Source organism: Lolium rigidum, chromosome 3, assembly GCF_022539505.1.
Source record: "Lolium rigidum isolate FL_2022 chromosome 3, APGP_CSIRO_Lrig_0.1, whole genome shotgun sequence".
In the NCBI taxonomy this organism is placed as follows: domain Eukaryota; kingdom Viridiplantae; phylum Streptophyta; class Magnoliopsida; order Poales; family Poaceae; genus Lolium; species Lolium rigidum.
In genome coordinates this window covers 240,970,265-240,984,826 of record NC_061510.1, presented here as the reverse complement: position 1 = coordinate 240,984,826, position 14,562 = coordinate 240,970,265, and the positions used below count along the sequence as shown (strand labels likewise).

Here is a 14,562-nt window from a genome sequence, read left to right as displayed (position 1 = left end):
CCCTCTAGGTGCGGATCCTTTCGGAGGGTTCGTGTAATCCTACGCAATGGTGTTCATCATCCAACAAGAGTGTAGAGTATGCATTTATCTATTCCGTTATGTGATCAAAGTTGAGAGTGTCCACTAGTGAAAGTCTAATCCCTAGGCCTTGTTCCTAAATATCGCTATCGCTGCTTGTTTACTTGTTTTACTTGCGTTACTACTGCTGCGTTACTACTTGCTTGTTTCTCGTCCTGGGCAAAGCACTTTTACGGTGCCGTTGCCACTGCTCATACTTATTTATACCACCTGTATTTCACTATCTCTTCGCCGAACTAGTGCACCTATTAGGTGTGTTGGGGACACAAGAGACTTCTTACTTTGTGGTTGCAGGGTTGCATGAGAGGGATATCTTTGACCTCTTCCTCCACGAGTTCGATAAACCTTGGGTGATCCACTTAAGGGAAACTTGCTTCGTTGTTCTACAAACCTCTGCTCTTGGAGGCCCAACACTGTCTACAAGAATAGAAGCACCAGTAGACATCAATGGCATAGTGAAGTGCTTATTTATATCTCTTTATGATTGCAATGTGTTTTGTATCACAATTTATCTGTGTGCTACTCTAGTGATGTTATTAAAGTAGTTTATTCCTCCTGCACGGTGTAATGGTGACAGTGTGTGCATCGTGTAGTACTTGGCGTAGGCTATGATTGTGATCTCTTGTAGATTATGAAGTTAACTATTGTTATGATAGTATTGATGTGATCTATTCCTCCTTTCGTAGTGTGAAGGTGACAGTGTGCATGCTATGTTAGTACTTGGTTTGGTTATGTTGATCTGTCATGCACTCTAAGGTTATTTAAATATGAACATTGAATATTGTGGAGCTTGTTAACTCCGGCATTGAGGGTTCGTGTAATCCTACACGGTTAGTGGTGTTCATCATCCAACAAGAGGGTGTAGAGTCTAGCATCTATCTATTTATTCTGTTATGTGATCAATGTTGAGAGTGTCCACTAGTGAAAGTATGATCCCTAGGCCTTGTTCCTAAATACTACTATCGCTGCTTGTTTACTGTTTTACTGCATCTTTACTTCCTGCAATATTACTACCATCAACTGCACGCTAGCAAGCAATTTTCTGGCGCCGTTGCTACTGCTCGCATTTATTCATACCACCTGTATTTCACTATCTCTTCGCCGAACTAGTGCACCTATTAGGTGTGTTGGGGACACAAGAGACTTCTTGCTTTGTGGTTGCAGGGTTGCATGAGAGGGATATCTTTGACCTCTTCCTCCCTGAGTTCGATAAACCTTGGGTGATCCACTTAAGGGAAACTTGTTGCTGTTCTACAAACCTCTGCTCTTGGAGGCCCAACACTGTCTACAAGAATAGAAGCACCCGTAGACATCAGATGCCAAGTTTTGTATACCTCCCTTAATGGGCGCCACAAAAAACGCCGCACCTAGAGGGAGGTTCTAAGGATCGAGCCCCTCTATGGAAGCTTGTGAAGAAGGCCATGGGAGGTTGCAAGCTCCAAGATTTTTTTAAGATGATTGATGACGATAATGAATAGGCGGGGTGAAAGATGGTTGCCTTGGTGCAGACCTCTCCCATGCTTGAATGGCAAACCGGCCACTTGAATTAAGGAGGAGGCCCTTGATAGTAAAGCGGAGATACAACATACAAAAAATATGTATTGAAACCCAACGATAGTATGTGTACCGAAATCAACAGAGAGGCACACTTATCTGCCATGCCAAGGGGAGTAAAGGGTGCGTGAACTAGTAGTTTCATGTATAAATGCCCTGAATTTTTGCCTACTCAGCTCTTCATGGTAGCGGTGAATAGTCACATGAATGTACAATGCTTATATATCTTAACAATGATATGTAGGATAATTGCTGTGAAAGTGAAGAGGAAAACAAAAAAAAGGTTCATCTTTTTTTAACTAAGAGAGTCGTTTTTCTCAATAGGAAAACAAGAAAAGGTTCATCTTTTCTTAACTAAGAGAGACGTTTTTCTCAATACGAAAACAAAAAAGGTTTGTGTTTTCTCTTAGTTGGAGAGGTCTTTCTCAATTTTACGAAATGCCTATATTAGTCACACCTTTTCTTCTTATCCTTTATCATGCCAAATGCAAACAATAATTATTGTGGCTTCTCCAAACAACATGATTTGTACATTGTACAACATGATTTGTGGCTTCTCTAAACAACATGCAATGCTTAAGATAAGATTGTCCTATCAACCACTGTACATACCCTAACTACTTGTTGTCTCCAGTTTTAATTGCCTTCATGGAGTTGCAACATAACCACAGAAATTCTTTCTCCAAACAATGGTGAGAACGACCGAAAAAGTTTCTCTCTCCTTTCATTCGATACAAAGAAATACAAGATGTTATCGTCATATCTCCTCGAAGCCCATAGTATTGTGTTTCCACCAAAGTTTGTTTACAATATTAAAAAAAATTCTAAGAGGCTCAAGAAGACGCAAAATTTTCTAATCCTATAAAACAAACAACTCACACATTAAAAATACCAATCCTCTAAAATTTCTACAAAAATTCTTTTGAATCAAAATCCATTATGATCTTATGTTCGAGGGGTGAGGACTTCCAGAGATGTAGAAAATTGATGGGCAGTGTGGGCTGCAGGGTTGGTGTTGGATTTCAACCTCTTATTTTGGTATTTTATTTTATCAATATTGCATCAACATTTTGAAGTTGGAGTTGTTGTATCTAGAAGCTAGGCGACAACAACGCCGATGATGACATTCACGAGAAGGCTTCAGTTGGTTGCACGCTTGGTACTAGGATGGACTCTACCCCACGCTAGGCTTCCGTGGTGCTTCTCTCTCCATCATGACAAAAGGCGCCGAAATAAGAACGGCAATTCCGATGCATGTGTCGTTTATTGGATACATTGGGTTCCGTACAAGTGTTACGGCGATCGATGTGGTGACGTGTGTTAAAGTTGGAGTCATCAATTAGCGAGACGATGGGTGATGACGATAGCAATTATAAGAGGATTCCGAGGGGTGAATCTCCTCAACGTGAGTGTTTGTGTGTAACGTTGTGACCTAGTAAGCTGGTTGTGTCTTGGCTTGGGACTAGCCGTCATAATTTGTGGGTTTTTTTTTTTTTTTGAAATAACCAGGGGTCTGGCTTTCATTGATTAGCAGGGGGAAAAACTTTACATAGATGATACGATGGCGTAATTACGCCTCGGATGACCTGGGAAAAAAGAGAGAAATAAGAAAAGAGAGAGAGGAGCAGGAGTGCGATCGCTCAAGGAGGCTCGAACATGAGCCGTCTCAGAGCTTTGGCATTGGCGAAACTCCATTCTCTGGCCTCGTCACGGATCCATGAGATGATGGTGCGTAGTGGCGATGATTTGCTGCGGAAAATCCTGGCGTTTCGCTCGCTCCAGATCGCCCAGCACACGAGGATGAAGAGGGACGCGACTCCTTTTCTGGCCGGTTGATGACAGTGCTCCATCATCGAATGCCAAACATCCGTCATGGAAGAGTTGTGTCTCCAAACCGACGGATCCAGCGCCGAGCAGTGAGTCCAAGTGGCAACCGACGCCCATATTGACCTGGTGAAAGGGCACTCGAAGAACAAGTGCCATGACGTCTCCAGATTTCTGATGCACATGGGGCAGAAATACGAATTGGGGCACCTGTCTTCGTTGCAAACGATCGGCGCACCAAAGGCGGTTTTGGAGCAACAGCCATGCAAAAACTCGGCATTTGGGCGGTGCCCATGGCGACCAGATCATCGCTGGAGCAATGGAACGGGTTTGCCCCTCGAAGTGGAGGTGGTAGGCGGACGCTGCGGAGTAGCAGCCATCGGTGGTGAGGATCCATCTGATCTTGTCCGGAGTTTCTGGGCGCAGCACGACGGTTTGCAGGGTGCGCCAGAGGTGGAGGAACTCTGGCAGCAGCTCCGGAGGAAAATTCCGACGCATGTCATGGACCCATCTGTGGTCGTTGAGCGCCATGGCGACGGACTTGTTCTTTCTTCTTGATCTATGAAATAGCCGAGGGAATTGCATGCAAAGCGGCGCGTCTCCGAGCCAGGAGGATCGCCAGAACCTGGCACGGTTCCCATCGCCTAAACCGACTCTCGTGGCTTGATGGAAGAGCTCAAGGTCATGCGCGTCGCGGGGAGTTTCCATGCCCACCCAAGGCCGCAGCGGCAGGCTCCATTCATGCCACAGCCAGCGAAGCCGTAGCGCACGGCCAAAGAACTCCAAGTTCGGCACGCCGAGGCCGCCGACGTCCAGCGGCGAGCAAACCGACTTCCACCGTACCTTGCATTTACCCCCCGCGTTGGTTTCTTCCTCGATGTCCCACAGAAAGTTTCTTCGGATCTTGTCAAACTCCTTCAGAAACTTTGGAGGAAGCTTGAGCGCTGTCATGGCGAAGGTCGGGAGCGTGTCGATGACCGAAGTGACGAGGGTTTTGCGTCCACCCGCATTGGTCCAACGCCCCTTCCAAGAGGCGAGATGAGAGCGCGCCCGATCGAGAATGTGTTGAAGATGGACCAGGCGCATCCGGCCGAGGCAAAGCGGCATGCCTAGGTAGCGGATGGGAAACGTGACGCGCTCTCCGGCGAAGGGTGAGAGGACATCGTCGAGGTTGACATTGTTGCATCTGATCGGAGCAATGGAGCACTTGGCGATGTTGATGCGGAGGCCTGTAGCAAGCCCAAAGTCGTGAAGGATCCGGAGGGTGGCCACCACCTCGGCACGCACGGGATTGAGGAATAACACCGCGTCATCTGCGTAGAGGCTTGTGCGGAGCTTGGCCTCCCGAATAGGGAGCGTAGAGAGAACTCCGGCCTCTGTAGCCAGCTGGAGGATCCGTTGGAGCGGATCCAGCGCAAGTATGAAGAGGAGGGGCGACAGAGGGTCGCCCTGGCGTAGCCCACGCCGGTGCCTAATGGGCCTGCCGTTAGTGCCGTTGAGGATGATCTCCGAGGCCGCCGAGGATAGGAGCAGGGAAAGCCAATCCCGCCAGCGGGGTGAGAAACCCAGGCGTTGCAACAGCTCCAGGAGATATTCCCAGGAGACCGAATCGAAAGCCTTTGCGAAATCCAATTTGAAGAGGAGCGATGGCCGTTTGCGACGATGAAGGGTTCTGGCAGTGTTTCTGACGTAGAGGTAGTTGTCATGCAGGGCCCTGTTCTTCAGAAACGCACTTTGCGCCGGAGATATCATCGCACCTATCACCGGCGACAGGCGTCGGGCGAGAACCTTGGCGAAGAGCTTGGCCACGGAGTGTATCAAGCTAATCGGCCTAAAGTCGCTGATCCGCGATGCACCGGCGGACTTGGGGAGCAAGCGGACGAAGGCGCGGTTGAGAGAAGCGAAATCGCCGCCGGCGAGGCGGAAGAGATGTTGAAAAACGGCCATGATTTCGGCCCGATGATACCCCAAGCATCGTCTATAGAAGATGCCGTTAAACCCGTCGGGGCCGGGTGCTTTCTCGGCCGGGGAGTCTTTGATGGCCTCCCAAACTTCCTTAGCCGTGAAAGGGTTGTCGAGGCCGGCGTCGAGCAAGGTGGCAAGGTTCAGCGCCTCCCAGTTCATCGAGCGTTCACGAGGGACCGATGTACCCGAACGGTGTTGAAGTGCTCAAACGGAGCGTCTTCCTTGTCTTTGTGCGTGGTGGCGATGGTCGTGTCCGTAGTTAGCGCTGAGATGAAATTCTTGCGTCGCCTGGAGTTGATTTTCACGTGGAAAAAGCGGGTGTTTGCATCCCCTTCTCGAAGCCATGTGATCCTGGAAGCTTGTCGTCGTCTCGACCTCTCGATCGCGGCGAGGCCCAGCACCCTCCCCTTGAGGGTTTTGCGGAGGTGGAATTCAAGATCAGAGAGAACCACTGCTCTCTGCGCTACGTCCAGCCCGCAGGATGATTTCGTTGGCTAGGTGTAATTGGAATCCGACATCGCCGAGCTGCCCTTTGCTCCATGCTCGCGAGCACGAGCCGTTCTTCCTAGCTTGACACGAAGGCGAGTGAAAGGGTTGGTCGATCGCAGGTCTGCGGACCATGCCGATTTGACCGTGTCGATGAACCCTTCCTCGGCGCGTCCGAAGTTCTCGAACACGAAGCGCGGTTTCCTCGGCGGCGCGCGGATGCGGGGACGAAGTAGGGGGCGGTGATCCGAGTGTGACGACGAGAGGGCTTGGACCGTGCTTGGCGAAAAGAGCGCGTCCCAAGCGACGTTGTAGAAGAAACGGTCGAGGTAAACCAGCGTCGGGTCGGCACGCTCGTTAGACCAAGAGAAGCGGCGATTGGAGCAGCGGAGCTCCATGAGCTCGGATGCATCAATGGCGGCCCGAAATTGGCCCATGAGCCTACGGCAGAAATTCGTGTTGCTTTTGTCCCTCGCCTCATAGATGAGGTTGAAATCCCCCACTATGAGCCACGGCATGCCCGCCGGAGGCCGGATCGCGGCCAGCTCCCGCAGGAAAGCCGGCTTATCCGCATCGACGGAAGGACCGTAGACGACCGTGAACGAGGAAGGAGGAGCCGGAAGAGATCATCGTGGCCGTCGCCGTGACGGAGTGGTTGCGATTTTGCGAGTTTGTCGGCGAGACTACCGCGAGTCCCGGAAAATGGCGATACCACCGCGGGTTTCCTCCGCGAGGAAGGTAGACGAAGTCCTGCCGCGAAGAGCCCGCGATCTCGATAGCTAAAGACCTATCAATGTGATCGAGCTTGGTTTCCTGTAGACGGAGAATCGACGTCTTGGCCGCGGAGGCGAGCTCAGCCACCGCAGGTGCGACGCGCCGGCATGTTGAGGCCCCTCGGGTTCCGGGACAAGATGGGGCGGATTGCTTCACTCATCTTGGAAACCAGGGCGAAATCAGCCGAAGGAGCGAGAAGGCACAAGAGACACGAAGGCAGCAGCGGCAAGCAATTCATGGTGAAAAGGACACAACCAGAGCATACATGTGGGCGGGACGGCGCCCAAGCCGGCCAGCCTCAAACCCGCCGTCCCGGAGTGGAACGGACCACACCAACCCAAACAAGAAACGAAACACCAGGTGAAGCCCGGTGGGCTGCTGCGCTCGTGACTAAGTTGCTAAACATTGAGAAACTAGTTCGCCGGCGCGGCGGCTGCGCTCGCGACGGCCTCGCCGGGCGGCACGGTGCACCGCGTCACGGTCGACACGAGTCGGGATCGCCAAGCCGTCGATGTCAACCTCCGAGAGAGGCTCCTTGAATCGCTCGACGAGGCCGGCCGCCGCCTCCTCGACGCGCCGCTCGTCGCCAGAGATCACGTTCATCTCTTTGGCCGGGCGTAGTGTGGCCCGGCTGCGCCACCGGGGTGGAGTTCGCCGTCTTCGCTTGACGCGGACTACGCTTGGGTGTGGCAGCCACCGCGCCGGGGACGCCGGGTTGAGAGGAGAGGTCCCCGGGATCGCCGCCGGCGGCACCTTGAACGAGCATCTGCGAGGAAGTCCTCCGCCGGCTCCCGCCGCAACGCTTCTCCTGCGAGCTGGCTCGCCCGCCGGCCGCATATCGTCGACCTGCGAGGCAACAACAGAGACCTGCACCGAGTCCTCAGCTGTAGCCACGCCAAAGTCAGAAGTCGCCCACGGATGTGGCACCATTGGCAGGTCGGGGAAGGTCGAAGTGCTGCTGGTGAAGGAGAGGGGCTGGCAGATGGTTGCGGCGCATGCCGCCTCCATCTCCAAGCACATCGGGTCGACCCCCATTGGGCCCCACTCCATGTCGACGTGGTGTGACGAAACAACCAAGTCAGCAAGAGGGTCGGGGGCCACGAGGCCCGTCGTCGTCGCGGGAGCCTTGCCCGTCAGGGGCGCGAGCTCCTTCGTCGAGGTCGCCTCAAAGAGGCGCAGCGGCAGGGGCCCTGTCGTGGGAAGCGGGGGCGGAGGTGGGAGCACAACATCAGAGCCTCGCAGGACGTTGGCTGTTGGCGAAGGGAGCGAAGCAGCTCGCTGACGGTGGCCTGCCGGCGAGCGGCTCCGCTGACGAGCGCCGTCGCGCCCAGAGGAGGAGGAGGCTGGTCCCCTGGGCCGAGCAGGAGCAGCAGCGACGTCGCGCCAGTTCCGGCGCTGACCGGAGGAGTCGCCCTCGTCCTCGCGGCGCTGGTAGGCGGGGAGGTAGCGACACCCGTCGAAGCGGCGGCCGCCGGAGCTCCTCTCCTCGCCGTCCGGTACCCCAAAGCGCCAGGTGTATGGCTGAACCGCGGGGTAGGGAGGCTCGTCCGACGAGGTGGACGAAGGGACCCCACTCTGGCCAGAGGGCGGCGTGCGCGCCTCCCGCACAGTCCAGTCCTCGACGAGGTCGATGTGGATGAGCGCGTCGTAGCGGAGGCATTCAGGCGGCGGCGCCACCTCCCTCCGCGGCGGCGAGAAACCGTTCATCTCCACAACACGTCCTGCATCCTGCGGGAAGACAGAAAAACCATGGTAACCTGGGATGCGGTCGATATTGCGACACCACACCCAGCAGCTGAACAGCTCCGTGTTGTCCTGCGAGTAAGTGCGGCTGTCGAGGCGGTCGACGAGGACGTGGTTGCCGAGCACCTCCTGTGCCCCTTCCCTTGACCACATGTGCATCGGCATCCGCTCGATGCAGATACGAACGTGGAGGTTGTAGGTGAGGTGGACGGCGTGGTCGGACTCCCGCCATGCTTGCAGCAGAAAGGCAGAGCCGTCGACGTGCAGGCGGCCCAGGGCGATGGCGCGGTCGCGGTGGGACGGGTTGTCGAAGAGAACGAAGAAAGCCTCAGGGTGGTGGCGAGTGACCCGCAGTTGGTGCGGCGGCAGGCGGAGATCCTTCTCCAGCGCCTGCCCCACGAGGTGAGGGTTGGCGCAGTGGCGCGCCTCCGTGGCCGTGACGAGGACGCCCCGGCTGCGCAAGTTGAAGATCTGCTGCTCCATGGCGCGGGAGGCGATGATGATCGAGTGGCTTGACGGAGGCGAGGCGCGGCGAGGCGCAGGCTTGGAGGAGATGAGGCGGTCCATGGCTGGCGGTGGCGGCGCGGGGAAGCGGAGTCTCTCGTGCACCGGCCCGCGAGGAGAAGCGGCCTTGCGGAAGAGCGGGCAGCGGCGGCCGGAGGTGTGCCCCCAAGCCCAACAGTCGATGCAGCGAACGGGATCTCTGCAGGCAACCCGACGGTGATTCTTGCTCAGGCATCGGAGGCAGCGGCCCCGGAAGCGCCTTAAAAAGGCCGCTCGCGCGGGATCGAGCTGGGCGTCCGGGCGGCGGAGTGGGGCAGCAGGGATGGGCAGCTGCCCAGCCGGAAGCGGAGGGGAGCGCCCACGCCGGCCGCGCCTCGGGAGAACCACCTCCCAAGGTTGGGTGTTTTCCACGAGCGGGTCGTTGACCGCAGTGGAGGCGTCACAGACCACAATGGACCGAAGGCGCGGTCGAGGCCCATCTTGCACAGAGGCCGGAGCAGCAGCATGGCGGAGCGGCGGGGAGGAGCTGGATCTACCGGATCTGGGGGCGGACCTGAAGGGGGCCGTGGACGGACCAGCAGATCGAGCAGAGCGGTGAGCGACCACCATGGAGTCGCGCTCCGGAAGACCCGCCGCGGCCATGCCGCGGAGAACCAGGGGAGCGGCAGGGGTGCCGGGCGGGCGGGATGCCGGCGCCATCCGCGGCGCGGGTCGGGGCCTCCTCTCTCGCTCTCCTCGCTCGCTCTCACTCCAGGACCGGACGCAGTCGCTACATCAAAGAGTATGTAATTTTGGTTTTCGTGGGGTTTTTGCAACTACGTAATCAAGTTTTTTTTTTTTGTTGCACAGCTCAATCTGTTGACTTGCAGCTCGTTGGCCACACCTGCGTGACGACCGTGTCTTAAGGAGACACTAGCGCGCAACTAAGCCTGACGCCCTGACGTTCGGTAATCCTTATATTTAGCACATGATGCAAAATGCAATGCAAGAGCAAGCAGGTCCATGCTTCCTTCTGCGCCGCCTCGCATACAGACTTGGTCGCTGCATGCGGGTCCCATCCCCAGTAGCAGCAACACCTACCTTGTTCCTTCCCGGCAAAACAACCAGGCAGGCAGACACCCTCTGGTCTGTTCGAAACTTCGAATCAATGTTTTATGGTTGTGTTCAGTTTTAAGTGGACTAATAATTAACTCAATTCTCAATTAGATGATGTAATTAAATTTTAGTTGGTCACGTTACAACTCATGACAAACAGAAATCACAAAACAAATCTAATGGGCAGATCATCTTTTTTAGTTTAGTTGCATCTAAATCATTTACAACTGATAAAATTCTCAGCTGCAATCCTATGTATAACTAAAATAATAGATGCAATCTAACATGCAATTCATACGTGCATGAATTGCGTGTTGGATTTCACCAAAAGCTAACTTAGTTCTTAACTTAGCCAAGAACGGACAGGGTGTTTCTGCACCAGGTGCATATGCACCCTTTATTTGAAATGCATATTAAACATATTTCCAAATGTTAAAAAATTAAAAACAAAAATGCTTCGTGTATACCTTGACATATTACATGTTCACAAAGTTGTTTCAGCAAAAACCGATATGTTTTGTGCCCTGTACTAAAAAGACAAATATTTGGTGTTAAAATAGTCTATTTCTTGAGGCATTATTTGTCTTTTTTACACATGGTACAAAAATTGTTGGTTTTACGTGAAACTTTATGTGTACACATAGAACATGTCCCTCTACATGCTAAATTTTTTTCCTAAATTTTTTTACTTTTTAAAATATGTTTTATACATACCAGGTGCATATGCATCCATGATCAGTTTTGGTTTTCCGGCCAAGAACGAGCAAATCGGATGTTTTATTATGGTCAGTTCAAAAGAAAAGTTATATTACGACTCAGTTTGCTCGTCCAATGTACTCGCAGGGTGAAGCCGCCAGCTCATGTTTGCGTCTAGATTAACCACCAAATCACTTATACATACCATACACATATGGCGATTTTTTTTGAAAACACAGTACAAAGGCAGACGTTTACATACAGGCGTATACACTCAGCCCTATGAACGCGCACACACACCCTACTCCTATGAGCACCTCCGAAAGACTGAGCCGGCGGATTGAATCTAACAAAGTCACCATAGACGCCTCGCTGTTGACAGGAACGCCGTCTCTCACTGAATGAATATTTCGTCTTTATGAGACACAGATGTCAAACCTGAGGTTTGAACTCTTGTGGGCTTGGGGTACAACCACCTTCCTAACCACCCTACCTAAGATAGATTGGTTCTCGACACATACGGTGAATTGATTTGCAAGACCTAGCGACGAGAAGTATTGATAGTCGTAGTTGCTACATTGCCGCTCGTGTCATCTGACACCAGTGATTTTGGTAGTAAATCTTTCACTAGCTACACCATTTTCTAGGTTCATCGAACAGGGAAAGAAACAAACTTTGCAGTCATTGTTGGATTCCCTGGAGGCATGGAGCTAAACTCAAGCTGTGTTTAAATTTCGGATGATTCTTTGGAATGAGATCAAAATTCCATATGGCATTGTGCTAAAATCTGCAGTTCTTCACCTCCTCATGCATGGTATTGGAACCTCTGTTACAAAATGTAAAGTAGAGTAATTTCCGGTTTTCGAGTCTTAATTACCTGCATCAATTCGCACAGTAACTAATCTCACATTTTTTGGAATCAATTACGAGCAGAATATTATACGGAAGAAACTTGTATTCTTTTGGTTTATTGCCAGAAACAACTTCAGTTTCCATTGATTTCTGCTCTTACTTCCCCTATGTACAGTACAGGAACAGAGTCTACCTACTACTCCTAGACGCGCCTGACCATGCCGTCTCTAGACTAGACGCGCCTGACCCTCACCGGGAGCCCGCCGCTAATGGACGCCGTCAGCCCAGGCGCGAACCTGGGCGCGGCGGCGCCGGCGCCATTTTCCCCGACAACCTCGACGTCGAACATCCTCACCACCGCCACGCTCACCGCCTTCATCTCCATCACGGCCAGCTCCTTTCCGAGGCACACGCGGAGCCCAGCCTGGAACACCGGGTACCTGTACAGGCTCTCCGGCGCGAACGTCCCGCCGGCACCAGTCAGCCACCGCTCCGGGCGGAACTTGTCGTAGTCGGCGCCCCAAATGCGCGGCATGCGTCCCATGGCGTAGGGGTGGTACATGACGCGCTCGCTTGCGGACACGTACGTGCCGTCCGGGAGCACGTCGGCGGCGGCGCAGAACTTGGAGTCGAACTGCACCGGCGGGAACAGCCGCATGTTCTCGTACAGCACCGCGTGGGTGTAGTTGAGGGACTTGAGGTGCTCGTACGTGGTTCTCGACGTCGGAGTCGTGTTGTCCCTGGCTGCGTCCTCCGCGCGCATGGCGGCCGCCACCGCGGGGTTCTTGGAGAGCAGCATAAAGATGGTGGTGAGCGCGGAGGCCACCGTGTCGCGGCCGGCGAGGAGGAAGCTGACGACGATGTCGCGGAGGTACTTGTCGTCCACGGCGCCGGCGCCGTGCGCCTCCGAGGCCATGAACCGGGAGAGGAGGTCGTGGCTGCCTGCGACGCCCAGCTTCCGGCGCTGCCTTATCATTGCCGCCGCGAGCTCGTCGACGAGGCGGATGGACTTGCTGAGCTCCCTCTCGGACCCGACGTTGAGCATCCGCTTGGCCTTCCAGACCAGCGGCGACGAGGCCGCGCCGCGCATGGCGGAGAGGCGCGACGCGGCGTCGAAGGCGGCGGCGAGCTTGGACATGGGCATGTCGAGCTCGAGGCAGCCCGGGTCGAGGCCGAAGGAGATCTTGCAGATGGTGTCGAAGGCGAAGCGGCGGAAGACGTCCTGGAGGTCGAGGACCCTGGCATTATCTGCGGCGTCGGCGAGCACGGGCAGGAGGCGCGCCTCGACCTCCCCGGCGACGATCCCGTAGGCGTAGGAGCGGACGGCGACGCTGCCGAGCTCGAGGCTGGCCATCTTGCGCTGGTGGCGCCAGGCGTCGCCGTCGACGTTGAAGATGCCGCCGCCGAGGAGGTCGCCGAGGACGGCGGCGAAGGGCTTGCCCTTGGGGTAGTTGTCGAAGCGGGTGCGGAGCATGTGCTCGACGTTGGCCGGGTTGGCGGTGACGGTGCAGCCGAGGACGTGGACGGTGACGGTGCCGGTCGGCGACTCGCGGAGCAGGTGCGCGTACCAGTCGCCGAGGTTGGTGAAGTCCCGCGCCCAGGAGCCGGTGAGGTAGGAGCGGCAGACGTGGCAGCTGCACCAGGGCCACCGGCGCGCCAGCAGGAGCACCGCGCCGAGCGCCACCACGCAGAGGGAGAAGCCGAGGAACGCTAGCCCGGCGCACTGCGTGCACCATGGCAGCTCCTCCATGGCCGTGGCTGTGGCCGTGGACGAGGTGACGGCGTCCATGGCTCTCCCTTGAATTGGAGGAGCAGGACAGAAAATGAGCGAGCGATATCCTTGTTTTCTGGTGTGGGGGAGTCGAGGGAGGCGTGCGCGTATATAATGGGCGAGTGGACGGGGAGTACTGGCACATGCCGCACGTGCGCCAAATCTTAAACAACGCATTTCTCGCCATTTAATTTTGAGTGTAGACAGCGCATGCCCTCCCGTCATTGAGCATGGCGCCGCGTCAGTATGGCGCCCAAGTCCAAACTTAGGGCGAATTACTGTCCACGGTTATTACCACCCTGTTTTATTAGAAAAAAAATAGCCACTTATCAAATGAACAAATATAGTTACTACTCCTTATAAGTGGTAAAATGAGATTAAAGTTGATCGAAAAAACGAAAGTAAACAAATATATAGGGGAAGGGCATCATGTTACGAGGCTTACGGAAAGATCAGTGCCAATTTGAGACTACTGAAGGAGAGACATGTACGATCTTAGTGGTGGAAGGCGAGTCGATGAAGAGGACCTTTTTTTTGCGGGTCGATGAAGAGGACCTAACCGAACTGTTGTCTATAAACCCACTTTGTCGTGAAGTGGAAGGCATTGGATCAGCTGATGCTACATGCTTCCACCATTTATCATCAACTGCAAGAGTAGAGTATGTCTCCGTATGCACGGGTGTATTGAAAGACAAAACTCACCTTCTTCTCCGGACCCACCTTGTCGGGACGTGGATGGTTAATTAAGTTGTGTGGAAAGAACATTCGCTACAACAAATTGTGGGAAACCAACGCGCAATGGCGCTTGTGCAGAGCAACATCTGGCGGTGGGGGAGTGCGGTTGGCTCAGGTCGAAGCTCGAATGAAGGAGTGGAAAACACTAGCACATGCTACGACTAGGTCTTACGATGGTAAGGCTATGGAAGGTAGAGGACGAGAATGGAAAAGAGGGGAGTAGTTATGTGTAGTTCTCACTTGATCATGAAACAATGAGATGGAAATAGGATAAAAGAAGCCGGAAAGACCAAGGATGCCGCCTAGAGGGGGGGGGGGTGAAGAGGCGGTTTAAAACCTTCTTACGTTGGGGGCTTGAGCAACTGCAGAATAAAACTAACGTTTAACTTGTCAAAAATTAGGGTTTTCCTATGTGCATCAACAAATGATGCTAAGCAAGATAAGCAACAGGGTGATATCAAGATATAGAACATCAAGCACGAAGT

The 14,562-nt window shown here is 53.9% G+C and overlaps 1 protein-coding gene across 1 annotated transcript; it reads right to left on the bottom strand.

Moving 5' to 3' along the window:
* Positions 1 to 11,659: 11,659 nt before the first annotated feature.
* LOC124699207 (cytochrome P450 94C1-like) lies at positions 11,660 to 13,371 on the bottom strand. Its single transcript, XM_047231547.1, has one exon. It carries the CDS (start codon positions 13,358 to 13,360, stop codon positions 11,804 to 11,806), a length of 1,557 nt encoding a protein of 518 aa, XP_047087503.1. The 5' UTR covers positions 13,361 to 13,371; the 3' UTR covers positions 11,660 to 11,803.
* Positions 13,372 to 14,562: the final 1,191 nt, after the last annotated feature.

Excerpts from the sequence above, each read along its gene's own strand:
- LOC124699207 (XM_047231547.1), bottom strand. The coding sequence starts at position 13,360 with ATGGACGCCGTCACCTCGTCCACGGCCACAGCCACGGCCATGGAGGAG.